Below are 24,685 nucleotides of genomic sequence, written 5' to 3' on the forward strand. Positions count from 1 at the left end.
TCCTTGTAGCCTTGGTACAAACATGGACAAAAGCGCTGAATTCCAGAGATGAGGTGAGAGTGACAGCCTTTGACAGCAAAGCAGTATTTGACCGAGTGTGGTGTCAAGGAGCCCTGGCAATCGGGAATCAATGAGTACTAGAATCCAAACTCTCTGCTGGTTAGAGTCATACCTAGCAATTTGCAAGATTTTTATTGGAGGTCAGTCATCTCAGCTCCAAGACATCTCTGCAGATATTCCTCAGGATACTGTCCTAGGCCCAACCTACTTCAGCTACTTCAAAGGTCGGAAATGGGGACGATTGATAGAGACTGGAAAAATGCTCAGCACCATTCGCAACTCCTCACATACTGAAGCAGTCCACGTTCAAACACAAGAAGATCTAGACAATAGGTAGAAACAGAAATTGCTGGAAAAAACTCAGCAGGTCTGGCAGCATCCATGAAGAGAAAGCAGAGTTAACATTTCAGGTCCAGTGACACTTCTTCAGAACAGATTTTGTGCATCGACAGTACTTTGGGGTTTTCTTTGGACATTAGCCAGGCTTGGGCTGGCAATCATTCAGTAACATCTGCACCACACAAATGCCAGAAAATGACCATCTCCAATAAGAGACAATCTAACCACCGTCCCTTGATATTCAACAGTGTTACCATTTCCGAATTCCCCCACTATCAACATCTTTGGGGTTACCATCGATGAGGAACTCATCTGGACTTGCCACATAAATACAGTGACCACAAGAGCTGGTCAGAGGCTAGGAATACTGTAGTGGGTAATTCACCTACTGACTCCCAAAAGCCTGTCCTCCATCTACAGGGCATAAGTCAGGACTGTGATGGAATACTCTCCATGTGCCTGGATGGGTGCAGCTCCAACAACACTCAAGAAGCTTGACACCATTGAGGACAAAGCAGCCCACTTGATTGGCATCACAGCCACAAGCATCCATTCCCTCCACCATCGACGCTCAGTGCATACTGCTGTTACTACCTACAAGATGCACCGCAGAAATTCACCAAAGAACCTTAGACAGCACCTTCCAAATCCATGACCATTCCATCTAGAAGGATAAAGGCAGCAGATAAAATGGGAACATCACCATCTGCAAGTTCCCCTCCAAGCCACTCATCATCTTAACTTGGAAATATCTTGCCCTTTCTTCACTATCACTGGGCCAAAGTCCTGGAATTTCCTTTCTAAGGGCACTATGAGTCAACCTATGGCTGGTGGACTGCAGTGGTTCAAGAAGGCAGCTCACCACCACCTTCTCAAGGGCAACTGAGGATGGGTAATAAATGTTGGCCAGCCAGTGATGCCCATGTCCCATGAGTGAATTTAAAAATTCTGTAACTGTAAAAATCGTTGGTTAAACTATAACTAGAGTATTATGTGCAGTTCTGGAATCCATATTAAATATACGTGACTGCACTAGAGAAGGTGCAAAGGAAATTTACCAGGATGTTGCCTGGGCTGCAGAATTTTAGTTACGATGGGAGATTAGATACACTGTGGTTGGTTTCCTTGGAGCAGAGGAGGCTGAGAGGGGGCATGTTTAGACATATATAAAATTATGAGGAGCATAGATATGGTAGACAGGAAGTGGCTGTTCCCCTTGATGGAGGGATCAATGACTAGGGAGCATAAATTTAAGGTAAGGGGCAGGAGGTTTAGAATGGAGTTGAGGAAAATGTTTTTCAGACGGTGGTGAGAATCTGGAACTCACTGCCTGTAGGGGTGGTTGAGGGAGAACCCCTTACAACATTTAAGAAGTATTTAGATGTGCAATCGCCTGCCAAGTCAGACAATGTTATGGGCAAGTACTGATAAATGGGATTAGAAGAGGTAGGTGGTTATTTTTGACCAGCATGGACCAGTGGGCCGAAGGACCTTTTTCAGTTTTGCAGACCTTTACGTTAAGTTAGGAGTGTGACGGAATACTTTCCATTTGCCTAGCTGAATGGAGCTGTAGCAACACTCACAAAGCAAAATACTGTCCAGGACAAAGCAATTTGCTTGACTGTCATCTATCCACCACCTTCAACATTTACTCCCTCCACCACCTGCGAGTTCCCCTCCTATGCATTCACCATCTTGGCTTGGAACTATATTGACATTCCTTCACTATTGTTGGGTTAACATCCTTGACCATCCACTCCTGCTTCCCAGTATCACTGTGGATATACCTACAGTCATGGGTAGCAGCAGTTCAAAAAAGTGACTCACCACCATCTTGTCAAGGGCAGCTGCTAATGACCTTTGGGCAGGAGAAATCTGCCATCCTTACTGCTGTGGCCTACATGTGACTACAAGATCACAGCAATGTGGGCAACTAGACTGTCCCCAAAACATTCTAGGAAGCCAATCAGTTCAACAGCAATTAGGGGTAGACACAAATTGGGCTTGGCCAACAACACTCATATCCAATGTATATTTTAATTTTTTTAAATTTAACCTATTTTTCTAATCAACCTGTTCAGAAATGTTTTACACACCTCTGGGACTTGAACCTAGGCCTCCAGTCCAGATTACTGAGGCTAACATATTAAAATATCATGATCTGCACAATACTAATTTGAAAACCTGTATGAGCACTTTTATATTTTCTAATTAAACCTGTTCAGAGATATTTTTACATACCTCTGGAGCAGGTGGGACTTGGACCCAGGCTCCTGGCTTAGTTAGGGACACAACTAAAGGTGCAACAAGAGCCCTTCACTTTCAGCACTAACACGTCATTCAGCTCCTGCGGGTGTATTGCAGCTCCCAAAACAACTGATGAGGGAGAAGCCAGAGGAGGACCAGCACTCATAGAATACACCATTATATGAATCCTGTGCACAGTTTTAAACTCATTCATGTGTTATGAACATCACTGCTAAGACCAGTATTTATTGTCCATCCTCAACTACCCTGGAGAAGATGATGTGAGCTGCCTTCTGAACTGATGTAGGCCTTGGTATGTAGGAACACCCACGGTACGGACCAGAGACACACACACTTCGGTGAATCTAGCATCACTGATAGATGGGTGGGAAATGTTGAGAAGCACATCACAAATGAGTAATAGCATGTACCAGAGTGGAAAGTGCTCTTCAGAATAAGCAGAACATTCCAACTCTGTACAGCTGGATACAGCTGATGAGCCTTGGGAGTAAACAGTGAAAATGAAACCATGAAGCAGCAACAAGAAATATGTGAACATGTATCTGCATTTCCAGAGTCAGTGTGCACACCTGCATTGAGAATGGAGCCTCTTTGTTAGCAGGAGTGTCATGACACCTCAGGCATTTGTCCTGATGATCATCTCCATTGAAAGGATGGAACACCTCATGCAGCAGGTCACATATGATCCATATTTGATTGTGGTAGATGTAGCTGACAAGGGGAGTCATGGCAGCTTTCAGGAAATCTTGTACACACATATACACCACACTCAAGGTGGCAACAAATGATCCGTACACTGCATGGAATTCCCTTTTGGTTGATAAACAAAGCAGAGTTATCTGATGGCACCTTGACTGAACACATGGAGCAATCAATGATCCACTGTACTTATGAAAATCCAGCCACTGCAACAAAGGCAAGAGCTCTCCATGTCTGAATAGTGTCAAAGTGTTCAAATTGAATGCCCTTGAAGTACATGACACCAGTGAACTGGAACACAGACTTGTGGGCTGCTGACAGTGGTATCCTTCAGATGTCTCCAACTGATGCCCTGAAATGTTTTGAAAGGGTACAGAGAAAAAGAAACAAAAAAGTGTTTCCACTTGTGGGAATGGGTGAACTAGAAGCCATCAATCTAAGATAGTCGCCAAGAAATCAAACAAGGAATCAGAAGTAACATTTTTACGTACAAGGTGGCAAAAACATGGAATATGCTACCACTGTGAATGGCTATGGAAAATAATATAAATAGGGCTAGGTAAACTCATGACAGAGAAGGGAATAGGTTATGTTGCTAAAAATCAGATTAAAAAAAAGAGAAGAAGGATCCAGAAAAGTATAAACTCCAATATGGACTGTTTGGATGAATAATCATCTTTGTGTTGTATAATCTGATTCTATGTAAACAAAATAGTCATCATTTCCTCTTCTCAAGAAAAATCAAACTACAACATGAATAAAAAGGAGTGGACTGCAAAGGTAAATTTGTAAATTTGAAATGTTAGCAGGCCTTTTGATTGTTATGTTATTGTTTAATGGCTATGAATTATATCAACGACAGTTCACAATGGACTTAAAATCAAAGCTGGTCAGTGTTGTAAATGCAGTTTACACGAAAGACTTTATATTTATATTGTGACTTTAACACAATGAAATGTGCTACGGAGTTTCATAACAACACTGTAAAACAAAGGATGACACCAAGCCTCACATGGCACTATTAGGTCAGAGGTTTTAATGTGGTTTTAAGAAGTGTCTTAAAGGAAAAAAGCAAGGTAGGGCAACAGTGAGATGAATTGGATGGGTGGGGGGGGAATTCCAAAGATTGGGGCCTAGCCTAACAATGGTGGGACAATTATGATTGGAAATGCACAAGTTGTCAGAATTAGGGGATATTGAATGTCCGATGATTAGGAGGATTGGGGGAGGTTACATGGATTAAAAGAACAAAGCTACAGAGCGAGCTGAAAAATAAGGCAGACAATTTTAAAAGTCATTACTTCACTGGCAGCTAATTTTGGTCAGTGAGCACTCGGGTGAGAGGGGAACAGGCCTTGCTGCAAGTTGAGACATGGGTAGAGTTTTGGATGAACTCAAGTTTATGGAGGGCACAATGTCCAAAAAAGTCAAAGATTTTATACAAAGACCTAACATAGTTACAGGTACTGCAGATAGCATAGTACACTCGCGTCAATATCCTGGACTGTACTGATTTCTTTACAGTATCAGTTTAGATCACTTTAAACTATTATCACAGTAGCTCTCAATTGGGCAACATATTAAAATATTTTGAAGGGCAAAAACATGAAAGAGGTCTGACAAAAAGCAAACAATTCTAAAGCCAGAGTGCAGAGACAGAATGTATGACACTGATTACTAATTACTCACGTTAATTCTTAAATTCACATAGTTCGTTACTATTTTTGTTTAATACATTATGCAGCAGTCTATCATTACTTGATTAATCTGTGACGAATTGTGTGTACCCTATCTAAAACCTTCTTATTCCTTTATTTTGCTTTTTTCTAAATCAATGAAATATTAGAACCAGGCATTATACATGACAATGTTTTAGAATTAATTTCTATGTTCAAAATAAGCAACTTCAAAATAAAATCCTTGCAGAAACCCTAAAACACATAACGTAATTCTATCTAAATCTTTTATTTTCATGTCAAAAAATCCATCACAGCCAAATGAAATAAAAGGCTCCGCCACCTGTCATTTGTAGTCAAATAAATGGTTAACAAATACACATAAAAATGTTGCCTATGGAACGACACAATTCTAAGAAGTAATTATAAAAACAATTAGCACGGAGTCATCCCACCCTACTGTTGTGCTTTAAATGCAGGGACTTTTTTTCCATTATGAAGACTAAACACAAATAAAGGCAGGAAATGCTACTCCGGATTGCAATGCAAGTGCAGGCCTTAAAGCAGATTGATAAGGGAATTCAATCAAAACAGACCTCGCTTAATTCCTGCACACGTAATGAGAAATATTTGCATCTATGATATTTTGATTTTAAGAGATAACTGGAAACAAAAAATGACAATTCAACAAAATACATATATAAACCAAAATCATTATCCACAAAAAGCACTGTGTCTAAAGAAAACGCTACGAACGGTGTTTACTTACTGTTGCTCCAGGATTTCAGCAATGACTTGATGCTGATTTCAAAGAAGCCTGAATCTTGCTGGCTGGCCATATCGACAGTGTACAAAGAATTACTGTGATACTAAGCAGCAATGGCAGGTAGCGTTCACCAATCAGTACCGCAAACAGCAGGTTGGGAGAGAGAAGAGATTTTTATACTGTACAGTTTCTCATCCTCGTCCTCAGCAGTCCTTTTAAATATACAAAGATGCCTTTAATTGGTCTCTGGATGTCTAGCTTTTATCTTCTCTGGATGCTGTCTGTCAATGGCTGGTATTTATCGGTAGACTGAGATGATGTTGCGGTTTGCTGTCTTTCAATATGCATTCTTTGTATATTTGCTCAAAACAATTGCTGGACAAATACTATTAGAAAGGGTCCTTCAAAGTGTTTGAGGTGGCCTGTTCGTTGCTTTTTTTAGTCTGTCAGATTTAAATCTAAGCAAGAAAGAGAACAGTGCTTCCTTGATCCATTGAATACATGCGGTTCCACACGCAAACACTGCACCGACCTCGAACCACACCGAAGAGGCGGTGAAATCTTTTTTTTTGCTGTCACGGGACTTTAACCGGTTCTAGTATCCTTTCTGTCCCGAAAAAAAGAAATTCTAATGAACGGTTAATATATGCGGCGTTCTGATCTTTGCTTCAAGCAGAGTGCACTGAAATATATTCAGCTGCATCATGCTGCAGTAAAGCAGAACTGCACCCATATATCTGGTTGCAGTGACGTTCAAAAGCTCATCAGTCAGCCCAATCCCAGGGGCGAGTGCGTGCGGATCAGTAGCTGCACGGCAATAGCTTGGCTTTTTTGTTGTTATTTCGCCTTGTGGTAAATATTTTCTGATTATTCAAACACACTATCAGTCAACGCAACATTTTAAATACATGCTATCGTTGGATGCAATCAAGATCAAAAAATATTTTCTAGGCAGGTAGGCTAAATGTTACTCCTTTAATTCCCATACAGTATAATTCAATTTAAAGGAATAGTGACATCTTGCCTCATTAATAAATGGTTGTAGTGGTCCCACATCAATTTAATTACAGCACTTACTACAGTCACATAAAGCATACAGCGACAGCATCAAAACTGCCTGGATACAATGCCTCAGAATTCAGAAGCTATTTCGAGCTATTGCACTTATGAAATGATAGCGTGCAAGCCACCTTAAATACTGTAGATTTTGACATTAAAACACAAACATGCTGACCGTTGTTATTTATACGTTAAATGAGTATAATCTTAGGGGAGAGGCAGATGAACAGTTAAACGCAAAGATCCAAAAGTTTCTATGCGAGCTGTACCGTTGTGCCACATTAGCAGCACAAAAACTGCATTTTGCTGTTTACTTCCTTCAATGTTGCGAAATTGCTGTATTTGCATGGTAAATAGAAATTAAAACTATGGCAGATTTTTCTGGCTCGCTCATAATTCCAAGTGCTAACAATGTGACTGCAATCCACATATCTTGCACTGAAATTTTAAGTGCGTGGTCTCATTCCTTCACATGATTTTAATAATTTAAAAATGTCAAATTTTACATTTAACAAGATTGTCTTTTTCCTTTGTCTTCTCTCTCTTCCAATCTTTCTTTCTCTTTACATAACTTCTTGTATCTGATTTGACATTGAATTCACCTTATTACTTTTCCCTCCTCAGTCCTTCCACTTCATTTTCCAATTCTTAATTGTCATTGCTGAGGAAGTTATCTGTTCCCCTGACAACTGATGTCCCAGGTGTCTTGATTTCCTCTGCTTTTAACAGCTCCCACTTTCAACAATTTCATCTGTTTTGAAAAAAATGAACTGTAGGCTTGAGGGCTAGGTTTTAACATAGATGCCCTGCCACACCAAAAATTGGCTCATTGAATTTCTTGAGTGGAGACATTTTCAATGCTGACTACTGAAGATAAAAATCAGTACATATAATGATATTCTCTTCAAATTGAAAGCAACTATCCTAGCAGTATAAACACTCCTTTGTTATATTAAACATCCTGCAAAACATTTCAACAATCCTTTGCACAACCTTAATGATTTTTTCCAACAGTTTGAGAAATTTAACTCTTGCAAGCATACTATTTGTGAAACTCCTTTAACAATTCATCAAATAACCTACAAATGTACATATACTTAGAAAATAGAATGCATAACAAATATTTAAAAGATTTGGAAACTGAAAAATTATTTTTTCACAATGTTATCAGGTTATCAACTACTACAGTAATATCACAATAAATCAAATCATATGGGAGGCCTTCTCAAATTCGTGCAGAGTAGAGCTTTGAGTTAGGCGACAAGGCTTCAAAGCAACCTATTTTTACCTACAATCCAGGAGCATCTCTGCGGCATCAGCTAGAGAAACAGGTATGTGATTTATAGGACTCTTCAGGGTCATCAGCCTCTTTAGCCATACTTGCAAGGCTTGAAAGAGAGATCTCAATGTTGAATCAAAAGCAGAAATTGCTGTAAAAATTGAGCAGCTCTGCCAGGTCCAGCGATTCTTCTTCAGGCTTCATGTTTTGCCAGACCCGCATTTTGTGTTGTAGGGTGGCCTAACTCTGTTCTGATTCATTGATGTGGTCACATGACAAGCTAGCATAAGTTCCGCTATCCAGAGTTACCAGTCGAGAACTTTAAGTTGTGATGGGCATTCTTCTGTTGGATTTCTTATTCTGGCAGCAGGAATGGCTGCCAATTTCACCACAACAGAAGATTTGGGTTGTTCAATTTTGACTCAATGTGATTTCACTGTATTTTGTTAAAAAGTAGGGCTTACCAAAAATTAAAGATTCACATGGCTGCCCTGTACTTTGGTGTTTTATAACAATAATCTGCAGTTGGTGCATGACTGAAACAATGGCTTGGAGCTTTCCTGTATCTGCACCTTGTATAATGTGTAACCTAGATGGAAACAAGAACGTGGCTTGAAAAAAATCATACAATTTTGGGCAGCATGCAGTTTTGGTTGCACATGTCCTCACAGTAGGCCCAAGTGTCCTTTGTTTCTAATGACTACCGATAAACCTCACAACACCCAATTATCAAATATGAGAATCTTATAATGGTGCCTGTTTGAAAGGCCTCTTTGCATTGTGATCTGATTTTCAATCACAGAGTCATAGAGATGAACAGCACAGAAACAGACCCTTTGGTCCAACTCATCCATGCCAATCAGATTTCCCAAATAAATCTAGTCCCATTTGCCAGCATTTGGCAGATATCCCTCTAAACGCTTCCTATTCATATACCCATCCAAATGCCTATTAAATCTTGTTTCGCTGTTTGTTAATTTTTCTTAGATGACTCCGATGTCCAGAGATACTTGAAATCAAACAGCAGAACAGTCAGCTATGCAGAATCACTTCTAGGTCAGACAGCAGTGCAGGTTGATTTCTCGGTTTGATTCACTTCCCATGTGGTCACTGCCTTTGTCTGTCTTCCTTTTTAAAGTGCCGTTGTTTTGATCTTTTCCTTTCCCAAAGTTCCAAACCAATGCAACAGCTTATAAAATAGCAATTACTGCTCCTAGATTTCGAGGAAATCAGCTGCAATACTGAAAATGCCTCAAAAAAGGAGCAGCTCTTACAATAATTTTTTCCCATCCTCCATCTTGGATTACCCACCAACAGCATGGAAACAGACGTTGCAACTGGTCCGCGCCAGCCATGTTTCCAAACTAAGCCAGTCCCACTTGCCTGCATTTGGTCCACATCCCTCCAAACCTTTCCTTTTAATGAACTTATCCAAATGTCTTTTAAATGTTTAACTGTACCTGCATCCACCACTTTCTCTGCAGTTCATTCTACACATGAATCACTCTCTGTGTAAAAAAAGTTGCCCCTCATGTCCTGTATAAAACTTTCGCCTCTCACCTTAAAACATGACCCCTACTTTTGAACTCTCCACGGTAGAGAAAAGTTGCTTGCTATTCAACTCGTCTATATCCCTCAAGATTTTATAAATGTCAATAAGGTCACCCCTCACCTCCTATGCTCCAGTAAAAAAAGTCCCAGCCTATCCAGCCTATTTTTATAACTCAAACCCTCCTTTCCCAGCAACATCCTGGTAAATCTTTTCTGAACCCTCTCCAATTTAATAATAGTCTTCCTATGGCAGGGCAACAGAACTGCGCACAATACTCCAGAAGAGGCCTCACCAACGTCCTGTACAACCTCAAAAAAAATCAATGAAATTTTATTTTCGTTCAGCTTTTGGAGTTTAAAACAAAGTATACATACTGAAACCTGCTCTATGTCTTCTGTTGCTTTGAATTAGTCTTTGGCATAATTTGTGCCAAAAATAAAAATAGACTTTTCAGTTGCAGATTCTTAAAAATTCTGTGCCTGGTAGACATAAATGGTCATTAAATGGATTGAAACTTAAACTTTCTGAACTTAAGTTTTTTTTGGCTGTGCATGTTGTGTCGAGATTTTTGGAGAGATTTTTGCTATGATGCCTAATGAAATTTCCTGTCATATCTTGCCAATTCCCCTCTTAAATACTGAACTGTCCCTCACATACAACTCTAGCCCCATCTTACCATTTGCCATTCCCAGAACAACTCACCTTTTATCAGATAGCCACCAAAAGGTCGGCATCTCTTGTGCCCACATTGTTTTTGAGAGGCCACTGTGCACCTGGAAAAGCATTGACAATCTGATGTTACCCTAATTGGCAGCTTAATGGCACAGAAGCCACAAAGTGACAGTCCCCATGGCTGAAATTTGCTTGTACATGCAACCCCATTCTCTCCTCTTTAGCTAACAGGCTACACACTTTACCTGGACATGTACCTTTTTTTTTGCTCTCACTCCTTGTTCACAAATGCTCAGTGGTCATCCACATATTGTCAATGTCCATTAAAGGATCATTGTGCACAGGCAAACATTTGCTCAAGTACAAACATGAACATTTATTGACAGCAAGCAAAAATGAATGCAAAAGAAATCAATGTCAGCTGCAGTTTGCATCCATGATGCAAACCATTTGCTGGCATCTAGACCTTGACAATCCGTGATAGTATTCTGCATCCAGCATCTATTGGAACTGGGTGTCAATTAGGTCCTGTCTGCCTTATAGCATCCAATACAGCTGAGTTCTGTCATGCACAAGGAAAAGTTCCTCAAACTCAATGTCCTCATCCTTCTCCTCAAATGACTGCTGTCATTGCCTCAGCTCCTTAGATTGCCTTGTTGCCTGCTCCAGTTGTGCAGAGCACAGCATCATAGTGGTATAGCCCACTCTGCCAAGACTATACCACAGGATCTCCCAGACCATTCCAAGCTGCGGAACCAGATCTTTGACAGCCTTATTGTCTGCTCCACCAGGCCTAGGTTGCAGCACGTGCGCTAACTTGATGAAGGTGCTGCACTGGCTGAGGGACCAACACACTACACCCAAAGGGAGTGCCTTCTGTATTCCAAAGCCTTTTACATTCCAGATCCACATCAACTATTCCACTTTCCATTTGCATTCATTAGAGTTCATCATCATATTACATAACACATGATGTAGTGATATTCCCCTGGTCACACAGCATGCTTAAAAGTTCCATAAGTGACGGGATGCTTTTAGGCAGCATTCCCATCCTTTTAAGTTATTATTTAATTATAACTTCTGCATTAATAAGATGAAAATGTTACTTTGTGCAGTATCAATGGCATGATGCAATCCCTGTTTGATCACCATTTGACGCATAAGCACGCTCACTTTGCATATGTTGCATATGTGCGAAGAGATGTTTACAAATAAAATGTAGCTAGAGTTTGCAAACCCATGCTTCATGTACCACACCCTTACCCATCACATCAAATTTCACCTCCAACATTCCTCCCTCCTGCCTGACATTACACCTTAATGATGTCTGCCCATTCCTCTACATTCCTCCTGTGGAGGCCATGGTATTCATCAGTGTCAATAACTTCTCTCCTATAGCATTATCATGCTGTATGTTGCTGTTATGCATACCGCCAACCGCCCCCCCCACCCATTTACCTTGAGATTACCCCATCACCATCCTTGTTCCCACCTTCACAAATACCTCTGTTCTCTCCCTCCCCCACTCTGGATTCACTCATACCTTCTGGCAGCGAATCCCCTGCCGGCTGTACAGGACACCTGGCATTCTCCTGAATGATTGACAGACAGAAACCAGGACTATCTTTGCCCCAGATTTATAACTGACTTCAATAATTGGCCCCTAGACATGACTGATCTGACCCCAACTGCTGTCGTTGCAGCTCGCTGACTAATGATATGCAATTCCCCTGACTGCTGGTGCAGACTGTACAGGATGGACCTTTGCTCATTCCATGGACTGCTGTTGGACAGATCCCCTGATGGTGAGCAACCCAAGCTGATGATGGATCATGGCCAAGCCTCTGAACTGTGTGTGGACCGTGCCCCTGGGGGTGTATCTGGACCCCCTAACTGGCAGCTGTCCCCTGCCTTGACTGGTCTGAGGACCATTCCCCAACCAAGCATTCATTATGGTCATTTGGGGAAATACATGTACAGTATGTTGGCTATGCAGGCAGCTGGCACATGCTGTAGGTGTTAAACTGATGGCTTGGTGTGCCATATATCAAGATGTCCCTCCTCCCTACCTCCAGACAAATTCCAACTGTTAAGTATGACAAGCAGCCTGTCTGTGCAAATGAGCACATCAGAGACAGATATTCTTTGGCTCTGTCTGAAGCACCAATGTGCTAACAGACATGGCATGGCGAGAAAGTCAAGGCATGGATGCATGCTGGTAAGCACTAAGTGAATGAGTGCCAAGAGAGCAAGTGAACAGCATCAAGATGCAGCCTAGTCCAATACATGATCTGGGTGCGATCCTGTATGCAATGTGTCCCTGCTGCTGCTTTTCAACCTTAGATGCTGTGAGCTCTGCAGTGCAAGTCAGTGCTTCCTAAGCATTGAAATCTGGATGTATTATAATGAAACGGGAAGTTACATGGACTTAACTTGACATTGGCAAAATGGACTTGACATTGAACAAAATTTTGGATCTACCTTTAAGATTATGCGCACGGAGGAAGCTCCAGGTTTAATATCCGCTCCAAGCAGTGACCCTACATCCCAATTCCCCTGAATTTGGCAGAAGTTGCATGTAGGGAATATAAATCTCTTGCTTAAGATTGTGAATTTTATTTGTAGAATTATTATTTTGAATAAGCAGATGTGTACTTGACAGCAATACTGTAAAAGAAATTTCTCACAGCCAGTAAGAGTAAGTAATAACCATTTTCAAAGCAGAGTAATTACTTTGCGTGCCAAAATGGTCAATAAAATGGACACTGACCCTGGCACATTTTCAGTCAGGCAAATGGCGTCAGCTAACTGCGACAGACTTCATGCTAAGATTCATCTGCACATGTGCTACTGACATCTCCACATTCCATGCACAGAATGTTCCACCTTCTTTTCATGTTATTGCTACTTTCCAGCTCCAAGCACTAATTCACACTGGAGCAGATATGGGTGGCAGCACTGGTTGTCTCTTGTGCCATCTACTTTGTTTCCTTTTAGCTCTTGTTTTCCACACTTGTTTAATACTTAAATTAGTTATTTGATTTATCACAGGGTGTTGGTAAATTAATTCTGCTCTATTGCTTTTCAGCTAAACTTTGGGATTGTTAGTTATCCTAATGTTTTCAGGAATTAATCTCCAGAACATTACCCAAATAACTTGTCCAAAAAATGCTAGGACCAACAAAAATTGTCAGTTTTCCCAGCTCATTTGAAAACTTTGACTTTACAGGACTGGTGGAAATGTTCAACCTTCTGTCTTCTAAAACAGAACAGTATATACCAGGGATAGAGATAATGTTGAATGTGCAGCAATCCCTCACTAACATGGCTGAAAGTCTGAAAATGTTTACTTCACTAGTCAACTACCACAATAGGCAACTGAAGATGGCCAGCCTGATCACCTAATTAAGGGAATTAAGTTGCATGACTCAGTGGAACCAGACCAACATCCACAGATCCAGGACATGGTCAAAAGAGGAGAAATTTCCTGCTCTCTGCATCCAGATTACTGCAAAACGAAGCTATCTGTTCCAAGTAGAAAGCAATTTCCTGATCGAGAAATCCAGGACTCTACAAGGAATAAAATATTTATTTCAACACACATGCTGTTCTTCATGATGAAATTCAGGAGATTAAGTGTCTTCCAGATATAGTAATCATAGAATCCCTACAGTGTGGAAACAGGCCCTTCGGCCCAACAAGTCCACACTGAACCTCAGAGCATCCTACCCAGACCCATCCCCCTATAACCCACCTAATCTACACCTCCCTGAACACTACGGGCAATTTAGCATGGCCAATCCACCTAGCATGCACATCTTTGGACTGTGGGAGGAAACTGGAGCACCCGGACACAGGGAGAACGTGCAAACTCCACACAGACAGTCACCCGAGGCTGGAATCGAACCTGGGTCCCTGGCGCTGTGAGGCAGCAGTGCTAACCACTGTGCCACCGTGTCGGTGATCAACATGATCAACAACAACATTTACAAAGAACAATGTCCGCTGCAAAGGGTATCAAAAGATAGAAAATCCTCGAGCAGAGAAAAGATCCACAGATTGGAACCAGGCTAAACAGTCCTTTGGCAAGAAACTTACCATTTTTCCAAATCTGAAGACTGCATTTTAAGAAAAGTGTGAGACCGTCACATTCCTGTACTTGCAAAGTTAGAGACTTGGGGGGAAGTAAGGCGGTGATACATGTAATATAAGTATATATGTGATTGTTTCATGGGTTAACTAGGGGGGGAAGTACTTAGGGGTAGATGTCGTGAAAGGTAATTGGTCTGACAGACTTAATGTTCATGTTACATTGGCTCCACGCATTCTATGACACCACCCACGCTCTGTGGGTAGAGCCAAGGAGTTCTAATTTAGCTTTCAGGGCAAGCCAATGTATCTATCATAGCTCCCTAAGGTCCTAGTAATTATGCCTGATCAAACATATTAGTGCTATCATGCAATAAACTTTCTTGTTATCTAAGCATGGTTCCTTGTTTGTAGTTGGTCGTGTATCCTCTACCATTAAGCACTAAATAGGCCCAACATTAAACAAAGAAAATGAGGATTAGTTTTACTGGTAGGGGTGGTAAATCCCACAAGGTGCCTGAAGTGGTCATCCGGGAAAATACCACAAAATTCGTCATTAAAGTGCTCATCAATAATCAGCTTGGAATCTGGCAGAACTGCTCAGTTCTAAACCTTATTATAAAACTTCAGTCAAATCACAAACTAAGAGTTGAATGCTACGGAGGTGTGAGTGACTGTCCTTGATATCAAGGCAACATTTGACAGAACCTGGTATCATGCACCGGGAAATGACCAATGCTACCAATAAAATTCAACAGCAAAACCATTTACGATTCCTCAGCTATCAATATGCTGGGAATTGCTCTTGACCAGAAAATTAAGTGGGCCAGCCATGTAACACTAGGTATTCTGTGGGAAGGAACTCAGCTCCTGACTTCCAAATTTTCTCCACCATCCAGAGGCACAGGTCAGGGATATCATGAAATATTCTTCACATTCATGGATATGCACAGGTCTGACAAAATTCAACAGTGTCCAGGACAAAACAACCTACTCAATTAGTATTTTATCTATCACATTGAAAATTAATGCTGTGCACCACTGGTGCACTGTGGTAGCAGTATGCAAAATATAATACATGCATTGCAGCAAATCATCAAGGCTTCTCCCTTAGTACATTCCAAACCTCCAATGTCTACCATATAGAAGAACAAGGGCAGCAAGAGTATAAGATGGTTCCTACTGACTTGGTAATAAACTGCCACACTGTTCTACACTGTCACTGGGTCAGAATCCTGGAATTGCCTACCTAACAGCATGTGAATGTACCTGCACCATACCAATTGCAGTGATTCAAGTATGCGGTTCACCATGACTGTCTCAAAATAATCAGGGATGGGCGATAAATGGTGGACAGTGTTGCTGACATCTCATGAATAAACAATAAAATGAAGAATGGCTCGATTCACTACATTAATAATATAGATAAATGCCAGCAAAAGAAGAATGAGGATTGATGGTATCGTCCAGCATTAAGTATTGTAGACATTATAAAACTGGTGTGTTGTGCTCGGCAGCTACAATTACATGTAAACATGCAAAGATATAATCCATTTCACTCAATTACCAATATTTCTGCTCCAAATGAATCAATTTCTGCCTTTCCTCTCTCAGTCCTAAGCAAATCCTACTATTCTTCCATGTAAATATCTAGATCTTCTTAAATGCCTAGTGTTAAATTACCATACTGACATCCATATCCAGCAAATGGACAACTTATTCCCAAATCTCAGAGAATTCCCCACTTTTTTAGCCATCAATAAAGATGTAGAAACAGAAATTGCTGTTTAGCAGTATCTGTGAAGAGTAAGCAGAGCTAATATTTTGAGTCCAGTGAACCTTCTTCAGAACAGAATGAAGAACCATCTGTCTTTGCTTCTTCACTCAGTGGCACAATTAAGGTTAGGCAGTGAGGAGAATTGTAACTGTATTAAAGCACTCAGTGGAATTAAACGTGAGTTTGCCAGAGTATTAGTGTTTCAATACCCTTACTAAGATACCTGGATTGTTCCATAATTCTGCTTCAAATGTGAAATAATCTTAATCGATTCGGTAGGGATAAAAACATTGTCAGCTCCTGGTTAACAGCACCATATTGTATGATGTACAAATCCTGAAATTCTTCCATCATTCATTTCTTATGTTGGTTTGATTTACAGATACTTATTGTAGATGTGTCTAAGGCTACTAGAACTGGCCTAGATAGGTCTTAGACTAAAAATTAGTTTAGATCCCAAGATAATTTCAAGGCCATTACACCCAATTGCAAAATGTATCAAACTGTCAACATCTCAGACGAGATATCATAGGTAGAAAGGCTCGAAATATGAGGGCATCAACCGTGGAAGGTAGTGGGGTAACCATAATGTCACTGGACGAGTGATGCTGAGGAACTAGATAATTCTTTGGTGGCATGGGTTCAAATCTCATCAGAACAACTGGTAGGATTGAAATTCAATTCATAAATTCTGGAATATATAGCTAGTCTTAGTAATGGTGAATATGATAATTATCACTGATTTTTGTTAAAAACCCATTTTGTTCACCTATTTCCTTTAAGGAAGGAAAACTTTTGCTTACATCTGTGATTCAGGACTCACAGCAAAGTAGATGACGCTTAACTTGACAGTAAGTCTACATTTCACCCAGGGTGGCATCAAGGAGCCCTAGCAAAACTGGAATCAGGAAAAAAAAACTCCACTGGTTGGAATTATACCTGTCACATAGGAAGATAGTTGTGCTAGTTGGAGATCAGTCATCTCAGCTCCAGGACATCTTGTAGGAGTTCCTCAGGGTAGATGTTTTTAATGAACCTATTCAGAGCCAGTATGATACACCCTGGAGCAGGTGGGACTTGAACCCAGGCTCCTGTCTCAGAGATAGGGACACTACCACTGCATCACAAAATGAGTTCCTCAGGGTGATATGCTAGGTCCAACCATCTTTAGCTGCGTCATCAATGACCCTTCCTCCATCGTAAGGTGACAAGCCGGAATGTTCGCTGATGAATACACAATGTTCAGCTCCATTTGCGACAATCTACAAGGCACAAATCAGGATTGTGATGGAATACTCCCCACTTGCTTGGATGAGTGCTGCTCCAACAACATTCAAGAAGCTTGACATAATTCAGGACAAAGCAGTCCACTTGATTAGCACCACATCCACAAACGCCCACTCCTTCGAATGCCGACACTAAGTAACAGCATTGCATACCATCTATAAGATACACTGCAGAGATTCACCAAAGATCCTTAGACAGTACCTTCCATTTCCACAATCACTACCATCTAGAGAAAGATAAGGACAACAAATACATGGGAATACCACTAACTGCAATTCCCCTTCAAGCCATTCACCCGGACTTGAAGTTATATCACATTCAATTCCTTCAGTGTCGCTCGGTCAAGATCCTGGAATTCTCTTCTAAACTACATTGTGTGTCTACCCGCAGCACATGGACAGCACCAGGTCAAAAAATTAACTTGCCATTACCTTCTCAATGGCAAGTATAGGGACGTGCTGGCCTAGCCATCAATGTCCATGTCCCATGAGTAATAAAAAAAACTGCCCCTCTGTTTCAGGTCAATTGGTTTGGTCAACAAATGCTTGCCCAAAAGAATCCCTTGCTAAGAATAAAAGAAGTGTTTGTTCAAAATTTATACAGCCACATAAAGTAGAATCTGAGTTCAAACATATATTGATAGGCAATAATGATGTATAAAATAAATGACTGATGCATATAAATAACCATGGAAAATTCACAGCACACAAAGAAGTCATTCAGCCTGTATTGTCTGTGCTAACTGAGTAAACTATGACGTCCATTCTAATCCCATTTACCACACCTGGTCTGTAGCCTTGAAAGTTACAGCAATTCAGGTGCAAAACCAAGTTATTTTTAAATTGATTAAGGGTTTCTGCCTCAAACACCAAACTGGACAGCAAATTTCAGACACTCGCCACCTCTGGGTGAAAAATGTTATCCTACTGCCAAATCCTCTCAAATCTGTGTACATGTAATAGACCTCTCTACTAGGGAAAACTGGTCTATGGATATGTCAAAAGAGTTTCCAGCTAATTAAACACATTTTGCAGGGTAGACACTGATGTAATGTTGGAAACACAGCAGATAATTTGCATTCAGTGAACTCCCACAAAAGCAACGTGACAACTGCTAGATAATCTGTCGTTTGTACTATTGATTAAGGATAATTATTGCACAGGACACCCAGATAACTCACTTGCTTTTATTTAAAACTGTGCCAAGAAATCATTTGCATTTACCTGATCAGATAGGACCTTGGTTTAATATCTCATCTGAAAGGGAATATCATGCAAAGCTGCCTCAATACTGCCTTGGATGTTAGCCTTGCTATTTGTGTTCAAGCCTTGGAGTAGATCTTGAATGCAGAACCTTGTGATTCAAAGATAAGTGTTCTACTACTAACTGAGTCATGGTAACACAGTGTAGCGTTGTCTTATCATACCATAATTAAGTGCTATGAAATTATAGATATGATCCATTGGATGATATCCCCATTTGAACTGCATACAAACCATACATCTCAACAGTTAGGTGATACATTTATTTAAGTTATACACAAGCATGTGTTACAATGTCAAATTCACCCTTATGATCTCTACAAGATATTTCTGTTTATACCAAGTATATATTTAGGGAATGAAGGGTCTAGTGAGAGGGTAGGATTGAAGGAAGTCGGTATTGGTAAGAAAATGTGCTGGGGAAATTAATGGAGTTAAAGGCTGACAAATCATCAGATCACTGTCCAGAGTACTACAGGAAGTGGTTCTGGAAATTGAATGCATTTTTGGTCAACTTCCAAAATTCTGTAGACTCTGGAACAATTTCTGCAGACTGGAGAATGGCAAATATAACACCACCAATTAAAAGGGAGGAAGAGAGAAAACTGAATTACAAATCACCTGATATCAGTATTGGGGCAAATGCTAGAGTCTGTTATAAAAGACGTGATAACAGATGATTTGGAAAGTATTAATGGGATTGGACAAAGCCAGTATGGGTTTATGAAAGGCAAATCATGCTTCACAAAAGTAACATGTTAGCATGGACTGAGAATTTGTTGAAAAGAAACACAGAATGGGGGAAAAATAAAAGTATTTTCTGAGTGGCAGACATTGACTCGTGACCACCACAAGGATCAGTGCTTCCATACCGGCATTCACAATACATGTAAATGACCTGAATGAAGGAATGAAATGCAACATTTTCAAGTTTGCTGATGACAGAAAACCAGGCGGGATTGTGAGTTGTCAGGAGGCTTCAAGGAGGTTTCAAGGTGATTTAGACAAGCTGACTGAGTGGGCAAATGCATTGTAGATGCAGTACAACATGGCTAAATGTGATCTTATAGATTTTGGTGTGAAAAGCAGAAAGAAAGAGTCTTATTTAAATGGTGATATATTGGGAAGTGTGGATGTACAAAGGGATTTGGGTGTCCTTGTTCATCAGTCAATGAAAGTAGACATCAGGTGCTGCGGCAATTCAGAAGGGGAATTGCATATTGGCCATCTTTGCAAAGGAATTTGAGTTCAGGTTAGGGATGTCTTACTGCAGTTATACAGGGCTTTGATAAGACCACACTTGGAGTAGTGTGCTCAGTTTTGATCTTCCTACCCAAGAAAAGCTATAATTGCCATAGAGGGAGTACAATAGAGGTTCAATAAGCTGAAACCGTGCTTGGCAGGTCTGTCCAATGAGGAGAGATTGGATCAACTGGGCCTGTATTCACTGGAATAAGAATGAGAGGGGATTTGATTAAAACATAAAATTCCAACAGGGCTACACGATGCAGGGAGGATGATTTCCAAGATTGGAGAATAGAACCAGAGGACACAGTCTCGGGATACAGTAGACCATTTAAGACTGAGATGAGGAAAGATTTGTTCACTGAAAGGGTAGTGAACCTGTGAAATTCTCTACCACAAAAGGCTGTGGAGGTCAAGTCACTGAATATATTCAAGAGGAGATAGATAAATGTTTAGACTTTAAAGGCATCAAGGGGTATGGAGAGAAAGTGGGATTCAGGTGTCAAGATAAATGATCAGCCATGATCAAACTGAACGGTAGAGCAGGCTCCAAGGACCAAATGCATCTCCTGGTCCGACTTTCCATGTTTCTATATTTGTAAATCTATTTATCAAGCCTGGAGATGCATGATCAAAGAGCTGTCATGGTCGTGTTAGTTGCAGAACCCATTGCAATATTATTATTTACCTACCATTCATATCTTTCTAAAAGGAAATTTATTTTAAATGCAGCTATTCTGAGGAGTAAGTAAGCATAGATGTGAAAATGACAAAACTCAGAAATACTTCTAATAAATTTAAACAAAGTCTAAACTTGTCAATCATTATTTCATTGTTCCATGTTCACCCACCTAACCCCCAACTACTATATTTTATCATCTGTCAGGCTATCAGAAAGTTTATTGTATATATATATCTTAGCATATTATTTTAATCCCTCCTTACAAGTGTTTAGTAAAGCCAGTGATTAAAATTTTAGTATCCTCCCTAAACCTGACATTACACAATTCTGACAAATTCTAATTGTTATAACTGACATTGTTAAGAGATCACACTTCTGCAGTATCTCAATGGTCATTACAGTTTGCATCACAGAAAACACTCAATATGAATAGGAAAACATTTTTGGATTTTTAAAACCCTGCTTACATAATACTAACGTTCTCCCCACAAAAATAGTTCTTTCCCTCTTGATAATCATGTTCGTTTTCCGACCATACCTGCAGAGTACATCAAGCCTTAGAAAACCTACACCAATCCTGATGAAGTTAGCACATCTCTGCTGCTTAAAATGTAACTTCACTTTCCTTCTCCCAGCCCCTGAAAAATTTTTCAAATCATCTCCAGTTCCTAACTGCAGTGTTTCTCAGTTGTAATTCCTTCTGATGGCTCTTTAACAAAACTTGCAATTTTATCTTCACTGCAGGCTGGAAAGAAGGAAAGGCAAATAATTGAGCGAGTTGCTCTGAAGTGATACCCATCACCATTTTGCCACATCATCAATTAACTGGCTCAGTGAGAAGGTCTCTTGGCAAGCTACTCGACTTTCCAGTAATCAATACCTTTTGTGGTCAATTAGCAGCCACTTAAGGGCCTCAGTTCGCCACTGGCCTGATTACCTGTCCTTCCAGTGGCCAAAAAGAATGGCAGTTCTCCTAATAGGGAAAACAAAGTGACCTGCCTGCTGGGTTGAGGGGTGTTGCAATCAGGGAAAGGATGGCGAGCAAGAGGGTGGCTGGTCCAACCCAGCCTTACACTTGCCTCTGACCCCCATGACCGCTCAGTCCTTGAGACACAAAAGAACAATATTTATCTTCTCACCACTGGATCAATTGAAAATTAGGGTCAATAATGATCTCTAATACCCAAAGACTTCCAGACTGTGATTGGTCAGCAGAATTTGGTGATGTGGCACTTCAACAATGAGAGCTCTGATTCTCCAAGAAGCTCACCAGTTGGCACTTAACAGTGGATTGAAGCTTGATTCAGTGAACTTTCTCAGTGGTGAAAGTGGAAAATTAAGTCACCCCCACCCTTTTGACTGGAAATCGGTGAACCTTGGTCTATAAGTTTTATTCCAACCCCTTCACTCCATCAGAATGTTTTATCAAGACTCATCAATAGATGTTGGGCTTGAGGTCCTAGAATTTTGTTTGCTGTGCTCTTCCATCCTCTGCTGAAATTGTTTTCCTTTCCCCAAATCTGTCTACACTGAATATTTAAAATATATACTTGTGGGACATAGATTACGCTGGTATTCTAGCATTTGTTGCCCATCCCCAGTTGTCCTTGAGAAAGTGGTGGTGAGCTGCATTCTTGAACTACTACATCCATGTACTGTAGATGGACCAACAATTCTGTTAGGGAGAGAATTCCAGGTTTCTGATCTAGTGACACCAAAGCAACAGTATTGGTCTTAAATGGTAGTGTAGAGATTTGTTTTTGCCGGCCTTGGTGACTGTCCCTATGTACTCACTATTTCCCTCCCTGACCTTGTTCCTGTTTCCCCCTTGTCTCTTTTTCCCTTCTTCTCTTTGTGCCCCCATGATATCTTTCTATTCATGACTCTCACACCTATCACTTCTCCTTCGATTCCTTAGCTTTCTTTCCTATTTATCACTCAGCCCTATAAATCAGTTTGACCCAAATCTTGAGATGTCACTGGAGATTAACTGGAATTACAGAGTCAAAGAATGTTTACTGCACAAAAGAAGGCAATTCAACCCATCATATGCTACATTATATACTGCAGCATTTTAGCTAATTCCATGCTCCCATATTAGCTCTCCTTCTTCTTCCTCGAGAAATGTATCACTTTACACTTAATTTTCTGCATTAAATTTTATCTGCCAGACTCCTTCCATTAATCAGGTCCATATCCTTTGTTATTTACATCATTTTATGTCATCTTATTTTCTATCTCTTTAGACATCCAAGCTAGTCTGATTTTGTTTGTCTTACCTTTCCCCTTACTGGAAATGTAATGCAACTGTACCAGACCTGTCTCAAATTTAAAGGCAGGCCATTGCTTGATGAAAATTTTGCCCACCAGTCTGTTTTTCCAATATATCTTGGGCAGAATCTAGTCTTAATAACTAGTGTTTCACTCATTGGCTACCCCCAGCAGGGTGCAAATCAGACCCCATCACGAACAAGTGCCAACAAAACAAAGGCCGGCAGCACTTTGGTACCTGCAACACCACATGGCCATAATGCACTTTGGCCTTTACCAGGGATCCTCATTGGACCCCAAAGAGATAAGTGAGACAAGAACAGTGAGGCAGAGACTGTGTCTCTGGCAAGGATCTGAGCAGGTCAAATACAAGGAAATAGAATAGCTCTCAGTGTCCCCCTCCCCTGACTTCACGTTAGTGGCTCTCTAGTTAAGTAGTGGCCGCTGTGAACAAGGAGCAGTCACATAGGTCACTGGCAAAAATAAAGTCCTGCCATTTTCTCAATAATTATAATTGCAGTTGTTCAAATTAAGGATTTAAACAAAATACTTTTAAATTACATATTTCACAAAAAATAATAAATATATGTACTGAATGGTCTATTATGTCTTTTAATGCCTGCATAAATTTTTATATGGAGGCTCCAATAAGCTTGATTTGAACCAATCCTCCTCTGCTGGCAATGCTTGAGCAAGTAGTGTGCGATGTTATGACAGTGTTATGACAACATCTCAGCAACTTAACAACCTGTGGGACTTCATTAAAGTTAAGCAGATGCACATTGGGAATAGTCATAGGCACATATATAGACACAAGGCCAGGCAGAAAGGATGTCTGGATGCTGCTTGGGCGTTAAAGGTATCAGTATCATTAAATGTGCAAATAAAGTTAAAGCTCAATATGAAAAACTAAAAAGCATGTTTTCTTATACGAAGGTGTCCTGTAAGTATTCTGAACTGATAGAGAGTTATATGTTTGTTAATTTATCTCTAAGGAAAAAAAGCTTACGTTTATATGTATTTTATATTTGTACTACCCTTTCATGACCTTAGGATGTACTGAAATGTTTTACAGTCCTTGAATAAGTATAGTCTGTACAATAATGTAGGGAGTACAGCAGTTAATTTGTACATGGCAAGGTTCCACAAATTGCAATATGATGATGACCAACCAATCTTGCTCACCCTCCTCTACTTCGTCAAGAAGCATATTTACAAAAGAATACCTGTTAATGGAGTGCCCATTTTGCTTTTACCTACAAGTCACCTTTACTGCAACAGGTGACATTTTAGTTCTGTGTTCTTAAAATCAACACATTAAATAATTCATACTGTATTGCGTCTTTCCTTTCACAGGTAACAGATTTCAAATATAGTATTAAAAAGCTAACTGCCAGTTATGCAAGTTGTCTGCAAATGGCCCAGTGTCAACCTTTGTTCACTTATGCTCCTGTGAACTGACCTAAATCACTTTGTTTTGTTAAATGTGCTACATAAATACAAATTGTTGTTGTTCTTGCAGTTGACTTGCATTCAGCCGAAAGATAGAAATGACATGCTGAATCCATGGCTGGTTATGGCTGATAAGGAACATCATCATCTGCACAGACCTCTCCAAGTTTCATGCTACCCTGACTTGAAATTCATTAAGAGGTAGTAAGAACTGTCGATGCTGGAGTCAGAGATAATACAGTGTGGAGCT

General features: G+C 40.3%; 1 protein-coding gene across 1 annotated transcript in view; it reads right to left on the bottom strand.

Moving 5' to 3' along the window:
* LOC109918532 (protein furry homolog) overlaps positions 1 to 5,881 on the bottom strand; it is a 269,885-nt gene extending 264,004 nt beyond the window's left edge. The window contains exon 1 of the mRNA XM_048598115.1: positions 5,812 to 5,881. Within this exon, the coding sequence (XP_048454072.1) occupies positions 5,812 to 5,881 (70 nt within the window). The remainder of the gene's footprint in view (positions 1 to 5,811) is intronic.
* Between the last annotated feature and the right edge of the window lie 18,804 nt (positions 5,882 to 24,685).

The sequence above is a fragment of the Rhincodon typus genome, chromosome 6 (assembly GCF_021869965.1).
Source record: "Rhincodon typus isolate 14 chromosome 6, sRhiTyp1.1, whole genome shotgun sequence".
In the NCBI taxonomy this organism is placed as follows: Eukaryota; Metazoa; Chordata; class Chondrichthyes; order Orectolobiformes; family Rhincodontidae; genus Rhincodon; species Rhincodon typus.